The sequence below is a fragment of the Podarcis gaigeae genome, assembly GCF_964106915.1.
Source record: "Podarcis gaigeae genome assembly, chromosome: 7".
NCBI lineage: Eukaryota > Metazoa > Chordata > Lepidosauria > Squamata > Lacertidae > Podarcis > Podarcis gaigeae.
In genome coordinates, this window is record NC_139683.1 from 32,647,199 (window position 1) to 32,660,193 (window position 12,995).

The 12,995-nt window shown below is 38.7% G+C and overlaps 1 protein-coding gene across 4 annotated transcripts in view; it reads left to right on the forward strand.

The window, feature by feature from the left end:
* Window positions 1-12,995, forward strand: part of STAU2 (staufen double-stranded RNA binding protein 2) — a 139,999-nt gene that overhangs the window by 50,355 nt on the left and 76,649 nt on the right. For all 4 annotated transcript variants that reach the window (XR_014566489.1, XM_083747774.1, XM_083747775.1 and 1 more), the window contains exon 11: window positions 722-782. Coding sequence is in view for 3 of the 4 variants with exons in the window: in XM_083747774.1 (XP_083603900.1) it covers window positions 722-782 (61 nt within the window). In the remaining variant the exon portion in view is untranslated. The remainder of the gene's footprint in view (window positions 1-721; window positions 783-12,995) is intronic.

Genomic DNA, 12,995 nt, shown 5'->3' on the forward strand with positions numbered 1-12,995 from the left:
AATAGTAGGTTCAAGAGTCAAGAAACTGGTTTCTGTCTGTGCTGTAGAGGGAAGTGAGGGGCAGGTGATGCTCTTCAACCTGGGAAGGTAACCCATGTAGGAGAAGGAAAACCTCCACTGCCTTGAGGAGGAGAAAAGCCTAAAGAGCAAACCCTGCACAAATCCAGAGTGGAGTCCCTAAGAAAGCTGGATGGCACCTTGTACGCCTCCTTCTGGCAAGTCCTGCAGCCCAGCTGGTGCCAAATGTATTGCTCTGCTTTCTTTTGGACCATGTCAGTGAGGCCGAGAAGCGGGTCTTGTCATCTGTGCATCCCAGGACCTCAGTACACACTGCCCAGGCTTGCGCCCCAGGGAGGTCACTTCTGTGCTAATGCAGAGGTTTGACTTCAGACCCAGAGGTGTATCCTGTTGTCTCTTGAGACAGATGGATGCTAACAACATCCTGTTGCTAGATGGCAAAAACAGGAGACAGTTTCGTGTCGTATTTGTGGGCTTCTCAGAGACATCTGTTGGCCATTGTGGAAAATAGGGTGCTGCACAAGATGGATTTTTGGTTTAATCCAGCAGGACTCTACTCATTTTCTTATTGATAAAACAGTGCAGCAGAACTTTCTTAACATCCTACCCCTGCTGACAAATTTCTATGTATACTGAAATGTTATTTCACAGTATTTATGCTTTATATCATGCAGTCATTTTTGTTCTTGTTTATCTTTGTCAGCCAGGTGACATCAAGGGGTGGAATGGCCAAAATGTTGAATATCCTGAATCAGCAAATAACAGTAAGTGACATTTCTATATTCATTCATTTTTAATATTCTCTCACCTTCTGCTCCGCATTAAACTACCATTTTAAAATTATTATAGATAATGTTAGTTTATCCAGGACATTTTTTCTGGTACAGTATATGTCTTTTTTTAAGGTTTATAGTCTTGTGAAGAAAGATGGTAGCCTATGTTGTGCTTGTGAAATGGTACATCGCAATATTTTTCTTTTCTATTTTGCAATCTGTGTGTTGCCTAATACTTTATTAATTCCCCCCTCCCACTTTTTTGTCTTTGGCTAGCAATCTGAACATGAGCTTATGATTGAAGGGTAAAAGACTGGAACAAAATTTCAGATATTGTAGAGATATCAGTTATGCTTGTTCCATAAGGTTGGTTTTGTTGATGTTTTTTATGTTGTCCTTCTGCTCTTGATGGTTGGCATCTGAGAAGTGGAAATCTATAAAGGCTTGACTTCTAAAGATTCCCAGAGCATATGTAAAACCATAGAGACCATTAATGAAGTTCTCTTGCCAGTTTCAAAGGTTGTGTGAGTAGACCTAATCATCCGACTGAGTCTAAGAACTCTTGGCTTGGGAAAATGTCCTGAAGCATTTGTAACTTCTTCCCAATGCATTCATTTTGAGATACACAAATTTTAAACTATTCTCTAGAGGCCATGGTTTTTAAAAACAGATGATCTTTGGTCCTATGGAAAAACATGGCTTAAACTAAAATTTAGGTGAACAGATATTTAACGTTCTTAGAGCAAATCCACATCATACATTTAAAGTACCCCCAATGCATGCTTAAAGCACGTGACTTCTCCCCAAGAATCCAGGTAACTCTGGTTTGTTAAGAGTGCTGGGAACTGTATCTCTGAAACTACAGTTCCCAGGTATTTGCCCCTAGTCCATCTTCTTCTCCCAAGAATGTTACTCTGTCCTCAAACTTGCCATAATTTCCTCTAATCTTATAATGAAGCTTCTTCCGGCTTCTCTCAAATTCCTGTCATCATTGTTTCTCCTTCTGCTTGCCTTTCCTCATTTTTGTGGTTCCGTTTAGCCCTCCTGAACATTTACTGCTTCACACATTTCATCCAGCTGTCTTTCCTGATGCACATCACAATCTCTGAGACACTGGCAAAGAAGTAAAAACAAAAACCCTAACTCTTAAGCTTAAAAAGTACCTTGGAAATTTATGTTTCTGATTCAGTTCATCTTGTGTTAATAGTAGCTGAAAAGACTATAGTTAGTTTCTGATATAAGAGTTCCTGATATACCTGAGCCCCACCCATCTCAAAACAGGTAATCCAGTTGAAGCTGGCTTTATGGGTGTGAAAGACCAGTTTTAATGGATCTGGAGAATATAGATTAGTACATGTCTGTGCAGATTAAGGCCAGGCTTGTGTGTGTATGTGTAACAGCTGCTTCTTAAGCAGAATTCACCCCATTACATTTTAACATGCTTAACTTGTTCATGTCAATATTGAATTTAAATATTGGCTAAATAAACCATCTATTGCCTTTAAAACTGGGGTGGTTGTGGTGGTGTTTTTGCTTGTTACTATGTTACGCATTTTCACATTTTGATATTGTAAACTGCCCTGTGGTCCTCAGATGAAGGGCGGTACAGGAATTTAATAAATAAAATAAATAAAAATAATTAATAAGTTTATATAACATCTAACAATATTTTAAAATCACTGTATATTTTTCATCATTATAGATCAGAACACTTGTCAAAGTACAGTTTTGTTGAAATATAGGAGAGGGTGTTTAGATAGATTTATCCCCACAAAAGCTAATTGCAATAGGTGACTGTTGGGTATTGAGAGTGTTGTGATTGGTGCCAGAACTCCAAGAAGGCATTTTCTGCGAAGAACCAAGAAAAAAATGACTATGCCATAGAATGTATCTGTTGGCCATAGAAAAGATGGATGCCCAGGGTAGAACTACATACTACCTCAGAGGAAAACAGTGGTGTCTCTCAGGAACGAGTGTATTTACCAAATAATGAATGTGAAGGGGGCATTTTCAAGGGTGGATTGGTAGGAAATAGGGGGTGGTTGACACCCCCCCCCACAAGCGCTGATTCTCCTTGGCAACTACTCCATCTCACCCCCAAATAATTTTTCTTACCAGCTGGCATTATTTTTGGTCTTGGAATCAGAATTATAACAAAACGTGGCCAAAAGGGAGGGATTGTGTGTGCTGAAGAAAGGGAGGATTAAGCACCCCCCGTCATCTACTCATACATATCCTCACAGGTCCACCATAGTGTTATGAATCAAACACAAGTTGGGAATCCTTTGTTTGCCTCATACTATGTAGACCTGCTCTCAGGGAACCTAGGATCTGTATTCCTTTAGGCATTCTCTGCTGATAATAAAGAGTCCCTGAGTGTGTGTATGTGTGTGTGTGTGTGTGTGTGTGTGTGTGTGTGTCTGAATGTGTAGCTTTTAGGATCCCTAGCTTTTAGTCAATCCAAACAAAAGCACTTATGGCATTTATAAAAAACAAACATACATGACACTCTTCTTGGGTGTTGGTCTAACCACAGAGTTTAGACTGGCTGGAACAACCAGTCTGTCACAATAAGAGAAGCTTGGAACTGGGGGCTTGTACCTGTCAGTCCCTTACTGCATTCTTGCAGAAGTTTTACATGAAATTTCCAGCTGAAGTGAGTCCAGGTTCAGTGCCTCCAACTCTGACACCATTTTTCCCCCTGGCCCTGCTCTTGTGCCCTTATCACAAAAAATAAAACAGGTTAAGCTTCCGAACAGTTGACTCTCAAAGAAATTGCTATAGTAGTATAATATGTAGGAAGATAAAATGGTCCTCAGAATATCTTTTAAGGATCTCTAGTTCCAATAACCTGTTTTGGTAGGTCAGTTAGAATTATACATGTTTTGTATTGCAAGAGCTTCAGTAGAGTAAAGCCCATCTGCAAGAAGTATCAGTCATCCATGGAAATGAAACCTTCCCATTTCCAAACTGAAAGCTAATTTGGAAAGGTAACTACCATTTTCTGTAGCTTTTCTAATGTTTAAAATGTGTTTTTGCTAAAGTAGTGTTTCCATGCTGTATAGATCTTCAAAGACTCTTTATAACATGGAAGTCCTAGTTAACCTTCCAGTACTGACAGGGAACTTTTTAAATAAAAAAATAACTTGATAATTTACAGTGCAATCCTGAACATAGAATCTCTCTCTCATATTCTCTCATAGATAGATAGGTAGATAGTCCAGTAGCACCTTAGAGACCAACTAAGTTTGTTCTTTGTATAAGCTTTTGTGTGCATGCACACTTCTTCAGATACACAAAAGTTTATACCAAGAACAAACTTAGTTGGTCTCTAAGGTGCACTACTGGACACTTTTTTATATATATTTCGACTGCATCAGACCAACACGGCTACCTACCTGAATATAGAATTATAGAGTTGGAAGGGATCCCAAGGGTCATCTAGTCCAACCCCCTGCAACGCAGGAATCTCAGCTGAAGTATCCATGACAGATGGCCATCCATCTGTTTAAAAACCTCCAAGGAAGGAGAGTCCACCACTTCTCGTGAGAGTCTGCTCAACTGCTGAACACCTCTTACTGTCAGAAAGTTTTTCCGAATGTTTAGTTGGAATCTCCTTTCTTGCAACTGCCATTGGTTTAAGTCCTACCCTCTAGAGCAGGAGAAAACAAACATGCTCCCTCCTCCATGTGACAGCCCTTAAGATATTTGAAGATGGCTATCATATCTGTTCTCAGACTTCTCTTTTCCAAGCTAAACATACCCAGCTCCTTCAAGCGTTCCTCATAAGGCTTAGTTTCCAGACCCTTGTTTGTCTTGGTTGCCCTCCTCTGACTACACTCAGTTTTCCCTTGCCTCTGTATCCTGAGACCCAGGAGAACATGATCACTTCCTCCCAAGTTTCCAAGCACTTCCACTCCATCAATCAATTCCTCCCTGTTGGTGAGGACCAGGTCCAAGATAGATGACCCCCTTGTTGGTTCTTCCATCTTCTGGCAAATGAAATTGTCAGCAATGCAATGGAGGAATTTGTCAGACCTTACACTCTTGGCAGAGTTTGAATCCCAACAAATATCAGGGAAGTTGAAGTACCCCATGATTACTATTTCTCTCCTTTTTGAATGTTTGGTAATGTCTAAACAGAACTGAGTCCTGTTGAATTGAATGGTTTTATGTCTAGGTGAGTGGGGTTAGGATTGCAACTTTAGGGTCAAATAGTCATGGCTGCCCATTCAAAAAAGGAAAAACAAAAAAACCAGAATAAAACAGTTTAGCTCTGATTATATCAAAATCAGTGTTCAAAATAATCTTTCTTCAAGGTCATGTGACTTCTAAAAGTACATCAGATAGAACTTAAAATTGAAAACAACATTAGAACATAGTTAATCAGAATCATTGTTTAAACAAGTTCTTCTTAATATACATCAGGATTAAATTCAGTCTACATCTGAAATGTTCATGTGAAAATCCCAAACCATGGAAAACCTTTTATTTGAAAACACTTGTTTTTCTTCCCTAACTCATTTATTACTTTGGACTTTTGCATGAAATCAGGAACTTTGTTCCTTAGGAGTCCATCTGCTCCTGCTGTTTGTTCACCATCTGAAATCATAATCATCTGTTTGTGACACACTAATCATTTTCACAGTAACTAATTGTGATGTCACAAACAGATGATTATGATTTCAGGTGGTGAACAACCAGCAGGAACTAATGAACTCCCAAGGAACAAAGAAGAATAAGCATGGAGAAAAACAGATATTCATGTCATAGGGTTTCCCCCCTTCCAAATCTAAGTTTGTCTGAATATAACAATTTATGTTTATTGGACAGTACCAGGTAAGAAGCCATGTCAAAACATTTTGAAGACTGTTTACCAAAATCCCCTAGAAATATATTGTCAATATATGAGGGGGAATAATTTAATAAGATTGTCAGAACATACACATTTACTTCGTAGTTACTAATATTTTTTGATAAACCAAGTACATTAAGGCAGTTATTTATGAAATTTTGCATGCTCAGGTTTTTATCTGAAATGAGAAACATACTTGTTTGACATTTATAGACCTTGTGTTTGAATAATTTTGTGAATTCTCTTTTGCACGTCTCCATATGTTTCTTTTGATCCAGGGACAGGGAATGTTAGTGGAGCCCTCCTGTGGCTAATTTAACACTTGTGAATTTTCTGTGGATGATAATGAGTCACTTCAAGGTTGAATAAAATGTATTCCTTATGTTTGCTATATGAGAAAGTAAAATCTGATAGGCAGGGTGACACTTTTTTACAATTGTGTTTTGCTAGTTTATCTAGAGAGCTTTTTATTGTTTGCAAGGATTCGGTGTTTTTCTTCTTTTGGTCTCTGAGGTCCCACAGTTGTGTTCTGCACTTGGGCAGAGCCATTTCCAAAACCTTCAAGAGCTTCAGCTAGGGAGTCTGCACTCCTGGCCCTGCCCCTCCCTTCTAAGGGCAACAGAAAATTCTTCCACCCATGTTCTGATGGGTAGGGTTGGTACATACTTCTAAATGCATTGAGAATTGTATCTCTCAAAAAAATTCCTGCCTCTGCATGACTTTGGAGCTTTATTTTCCTTGCCTTTCTATTAGCTAAGCCTTTATCCTTCTGATTTGTTTATTTCAAATGCATGTGATTAAAAAAAATTTTTCTTTATGGCCCAGGTTCCTATAGTGCAGTGGTTGAGATAGTACATCTAATCTACCTTTGACCACAGTATCCTCTTAACTCTCTCAAGGGAACTTCCTCTCAATTGCCACAGTGCAGGACCAGTTCTTCTAGAATTGGGATGGAGTCCTACATCACAATATCGGATCCTTCAGCTTTTGAGTATAGAAAATACATCAACTTTGAAGGTGTCCCCAGATCTACTTCATGTGCATCAATAACTAGACACTCCCATTCATCTTTGTAGACTTGATTCTATTCCTTTGTTTCTATAAAACAATTTGGCTCTATTTGTTGTCTGACATTCCAGATCTTGGAACATGTATTGTCTTTCAAATCAGAATGGCTATCTTCCTTTCTCACTTATGCTCAATCCCATGTCAGTCTCTACATATAATTCACAGATTTAAGGATATTGTATATTGTCTCATCCACACGCTAACCTTCTCTGGAAGATTCTGTTGAACCTGTGTCTTCCGTTCATTTTGTCCTCCTGCATGGGCAAACTCTTCATACCTGAAGCAGGAACAGGAAACCTGTGGCATTCCAGATGTTGTTGGACAGAGACAATGAGATTTGAAGGCTTCCTCTCTTGTCTTCAGCCATATGTGACCTTCAGCTCCTTTCTTTTAAGATGGCCTTTTTGGTTGTGACTATATCTATCAACAAGGTTAAGAAACTGGCTGCCTTGAATTATGATCCAACTTTCTTGTGCATCCTTTGACCAGACCTCAGCTCAGACCTAAAGCTGTCTTTCATTTCAGCTTGAACAAAGACATGAATGTTCCTCTTCTAGATTGATGGACCATAGTGAACTTGTGCAATAATCTGTCAGTTCTTACATTAAAAGATTATTGCTACCACTTCTTTCTGTTACCATAAACTTGCATGCATCAGTTTTCTTCAGTTTTGTTTGCTAGCTTGTTCCCTTGGCTCCCACAGTTTTTGACGTAGTGTTGAAACATATCTTTATCAGCACAAGTTAGTTACGAATAGATACTACATTCTGCTGTATCTGTCATTTCACTGAGTCACCCATGCTGTTGGGTTTGCCCAGTTTTTGTGATGTTATACCTTTTGTGTCTGATGATGCAGATATTTTGTTAATGAAACAGCACCATCAAATATGTAATTTATAATACTTGCAGTAATTACTATTGCTGTCATTGACACTCCTAGAATTTCCACTTAAGGAACTGAATCCATTACCACTACACTTTTTGCCTCTTCTCTAAGATGTATAATTTAGTGTCTAAAAGATTAAAAAAAAGGCAACAGACTTAGCTTAGTGGATTTATTTCTTGCAGGTCACAAAGCCACAGTGTACTCAATCTTGATCTTCACCCTGCCTTATCCCAAAACCCTTAAAACCCAGATATTAGAAAACAAAAAGACATGCCAGAGCCCTGTATAAGCCTCCATTCTGCTAAAGGAGAAGCACACACACAAAGGCTTACTGGATCAGGAACTGTAGTCCTTGGTTAGATGTGCACATTGGAATGCACATCTGAGTGCAGATACTACCTGTCAGCACTGTTTTCAGTATAATGTCCATTTCTCATCTTCATTCTGATTAAGCAAGTCACACATAAATACTGGGGGAGGTGATAGTGTTAACCTGTCTTAAATAAATGCAGAAACACAACAGAAAATATTTGAGATGACAACATAATGTGAATCACTCTTCAAAACTCTTTGTAGAGTGCTGCTACCTGAACTCGCTGCCCATTAAGTAAAAAATAGCAGAGCCATTGGTATTCCAGAAGAATTCAGTTGAGCAATGGCAGAGGTGTTGTGAAAAAAGCAGAATACATGTGAACTGCAGTTGAACCTGACTCTCCCACTCTTACTGTGTTGTCTACTCTTGGTAAAATAGCGACTGAACAGCCACTCTGTTTACCAGTACTGTTGTAGATGGCTGTTGTGATAACATTCTTGTGTTTTGCTGTTCCTTTTTTCCACGGATGTTTCTTGGAAATTCCAAAAGTGGTACTTGCAAACCATTCTCAAGAGTTTAAATTGCCTGGCATTTTGTGCAAACTGAATATGAGTGTATAAGCACAATGTCTTCATGCTTGTATTTCTGCTCTTTTCTATTACTATTGAAAGGGTGCCTCAGAGTGTATTTTCTGTGCTTTTTTTGTGAAAATTAATTTATGATGGTACCAAAGGTACTGACAATTCGATGGTTATTAATGACTGAATAGAGAAATGCTTGGAATTATTTTATCATGACTCAGGTTAATAACATGTTTCAGCAATACAGTTCTGTATAAGAGTCCCCATGAGGCTGTTCGGAATATACTTAATATATACTAAACATAAAGTGCATTACATCATATTGTCAAACCATGGTTTCACATTATGGGCATAATTAGAATAGACCTGAACTTCTTGTGCTACGATTTCTGAATCTTTCTATGTTCCTGGCAAACCATAGTTTGCTGTTGCATCTGAATGTGACAAGCTATGGTGGTATCCATTGGTGTCACCCTACTGTTGGAAAGCGTCTTTCAGTAGAATGAGGAGGGGTGGGATTACATCTTCCTCTGCAAGTCCCCAATCTGCTCCAAAGCATTGGATGCTCTCCAGAGCAAATTTAGGGGGGACTGTCGGAAGCTTGTAGGAAAGAGGGGAAATTACTGGAAATTGTTTCCCTCTTAACACAGATGTCTTCCATTAGTAGATTAACACCATTGGTTACAACCCTATGGTTTGAGCAAATCATGAGTTTTAGTTGAAATCAGGATCACAAACCAGAATCTAGCATTCCTGCCAAGAGCCAGAAAGAAGCTTATTAATTTTGGAGCGTGGGGAGAGGAAGGAGGGGAAATGTGTGAGTCCAAAACTCTGTTCTATCTGACTGCACAAATTGTGTACACATCCTGAGAAATACATTTTGGATTGCTGTAGTTGATATGTTCCAAGACTTTTAGTCAAACTCTGAAAGTGATTGTGAAGTCAGAGATTGTGTAATTTCTGACCGCAACTTGCAAACCTACCACGTGGTAGGTGTTTTTGAAGACTACTATCCTATGAATACTGGGTGGGGGTGTGTGTCACTAATGGTCCTATAAAAGCAGACCATTCTGAGACGCAGACGATGACAGCACAGTCTCTGTACTTCTCCTTGGTTGAGGCTCATAAGTAACTTTTCGTCCTCTTTCTGTTGTGGCGAGACTATAACTTAGTATGGTTGCATACAGGTTGCATTTTGTTTTCTTTTTTCTTTCTGTAAATGGTTAGCAGAACTGTTGAGCAAACATTTTAATGGTTTTTAAAAATGGATTAGACAGATTCATGGAGGAGAGGTCTGTCAGTGGTTGTTAATTTTGAACTGGGTCCTCTCTGTATAAGAAAGTAATCCATAGCTGTCAACTTTCAGATTTGAAAATAAGGGATCAGCAGCCTCGAAAATAAGGGATCAGCAGCCTCACCTGTCCCGGGGACAGTCTACAGGATATCTAACAATCCGGCATAGTAGCGGGAAGCAGTGGGAAACGGCGCTGGAATAAGGGAATTTCCGGCAAAAAAAGGGAAGGTTGACAGCTATGGTAATCCTCTGAATACCAGATGCTGGGAACAATTAGGAATAGCTGCCACCCTTGTGTCCTGTTGCTTGTGAGTTTCCAGTAGTATCTGGCTAGCAGTTCTTGGAAACTGAATGGTGGACTAGAGCAGGACTTCCTTGATAGCGCCATGAATAAGCTTCATCACATTCAATACTCATATTGATAGTTAATTGCATTTTATTGCTTCTTTTATTTATTACATTGTATTGCAATTTGAATAATAATATTATTATTCAAATTGTAATACAATAAAAGACAATACTATAAGAAATAAAAGAAGCAATTAAAAACCACTGGACTAGTGGAATATTGTTCTAAACCAGCAAGGCAATCCTCAAGCAGTTTTTGAAACAAAAGATTGCGTTTGAGACTACTGTTTGAAGAAAACCTCTCTAGAGTTTTTAAATAATGAGTGATTACCACTGTCTTTCCAGTCTGCATATTTTTCTAATATAATTGTATACAGACCTTCATACATATGTATCTATTTACTTTCTTAAATGGGGGGGGGGGGGGATTGATAGTTGCTCTGCTGAGAGACCAGCTTCATTTGGCTCATTTCTTCGCCGACTTGTTTCCATTCTAATTGGTCATTATTAGAACTGCTACCTTTAGTTTGGTTGTTTTCCTTTTCCTGCCTTTTTCAGACTGTGTTGTGTCTTTTATATTACAAGCCTATGTGCAAAGGCTGTCTTTTTAAAATTGATCTTATGTAAGCTACTCTGGGACGCGGGTGGCGCTGTGGGTTAAACCACAGAGCCTAGGACTTGCTGATCAGAAGGTCGGCGGTTCGAATCCCCGCGACGGGGTGAGCTTCCATTGCTCAGTCCCTGCTCCTGCCAACCTAGCAGTTCAAAAGCACGTCAAAGTGCAAGTAGATAAATAGGTACTGTTCCGGCGGGAAGCTAAACGGCGTTTCCGTGCGCTGCTCTGGTTCGCCAGAAGCGGCTTAGTCATGCTGGTCACATGCTGGAAGCTGTACACCGGCTTCCTCAGCCAATAAAGTGAGATGAGCATTGCAACCCCAGAGTCCGTCATGACTGGACCTAATGGTCAGGGGTCCCTTTACCTTTACCTTTAAGTTACTCTGGGAGCCTTTTTGACTGAGGAGCAGGTTAAAAATGTTTTAAATAAATAAACATGTCACAAAGCATTTTACCTACACAGGTTGTATTCATTGTTATGGAAATAAACCAATTACAGTCATACCTTGGTGACTGTAGTCACCAAGTGACTGTAGTAACTTGAATGTTTTGGCTCCTGAATGCCGCAAACCTGGAAGTGAGTGTTCGGTTTGCGAACGTTTTTTGGAAGCTGAATGTCTGACACGGCTTCTGCGCCTTCTGATTGAGTGGAGGACACTCCTGCAGCCAATCAAAAGCTGCGCCTTGGTTTTCAAATGTTTTTGGAAGTTGAATGGACTTCCGAAACAGATTCCGTTCGAGAACCAAGGTAACACTGTACTAGGCTTTTTTTCTTCTTGTTGTGTGCTTTGTTTAGTAAAAGTTAAATGCTTTTAATATAGCCACTAAAAGAAAACTTTAGTATTTAAATTTTTTAAAAGGAGGCTTTAATGTCACAGGTCTATGAAAACTCAGTGGCTGCAGGCACTTCCTATTGTTTCCCATGTGTAGGGAAAGTTTGGGTCAATCTAAAAGTGCTCCTCAAACTTTTGTAACATTTTTATTCTAATCTAGAAGAAGTAAGATACTATTCATGTAGTACTCTGTGTCACAGACACAATTCTCCTATTTGATATTAAAATTGATATACAGTTATACACAGTTTGCTATTTATGATCAGAAGCCAGTATGTTTGAAAATGAAATAACTAGGAAGTTCAAAGGTTTTTCTTAATCAGCAACTTAAGTATTGCAAAGCTATAATGTAATGCATTAACTGGTCTTAAAAATAAAGTTTAAAAGTAGCTATCTAGAATTTATAATTTCTGCAGTGAAACCCCTATTTTGTTCCCTTTATAGTAGTGGAAATACAGGAAAATGTTATTATATGATGTTACTTAAAACATGAGATTATTTTTATAAATATTGTTGGTAGTAGATGGGAATGGCAGAAACCTCAAAAGGAGTATTGTGTGACATAATTTGTTGACGTGTATAGTGCTTCCAAATCCTCAAAACAAAAGGTGTTACATAAGTGGAAAGTCCTTGTCATTATTGCTAATTGAATGATGTTATTACAGTAATGTGGATACAATTGAAAAACATATGGTATATTATGCGGGAGAGTTTTTTATTCATCCTATGCTCCATATTAGTTGTTTTAACATTTAAAAAGATTAGTAATCTGGACGAATTCCCGACTATTGTTCCAGACAGCAGTTAGATATTTGGGTGGATCATGTAAAAACACTGAAAAGGCTGAGAGAGCATGTGAAATGTTTGTTTGAAGTGATATTACATCAGTGGACTAGACATCTGTACTTTTTGATGTGGTTTGAAAAGGTTTATAGTATTGTACTGGAATTTTAAATGGGTTTTCTTTCACCATATTACTTCTGTTATTATTTCTGAACAAATACATGTATTTTGTTCATGTCCTGCTATTTAAAATGTTGCATCTGTATATATCTGAAGAGCTTTTATGGAGACTGGATTTGCATTAGGCCACATTCAAAGGAAACGTGAGCCCTTCACCATCTGTATTGGCATTGTCCCTTGATTTTCTCTGCAAGTATGCCAGCAGAAATCATATATCTATTACTTCCCACTGTATTTCACCATCTCGGTTACAAAAGTTGGGTGTTTTTCTGATTGTCATGGTGGGACAGAAGGAGCAAGGCACAGATTTCAGGCATTTATTAAAGTGATGTATTTAATATGTTGTGCCCTGAAGATTCTTAAACTGAATCAGATCCCTTCATCTAGCCCAGTACTGTTTCTTGAGACTGGCAGCTCTTACAAGATCTCAGGAAGAGGTCTTTCTCAG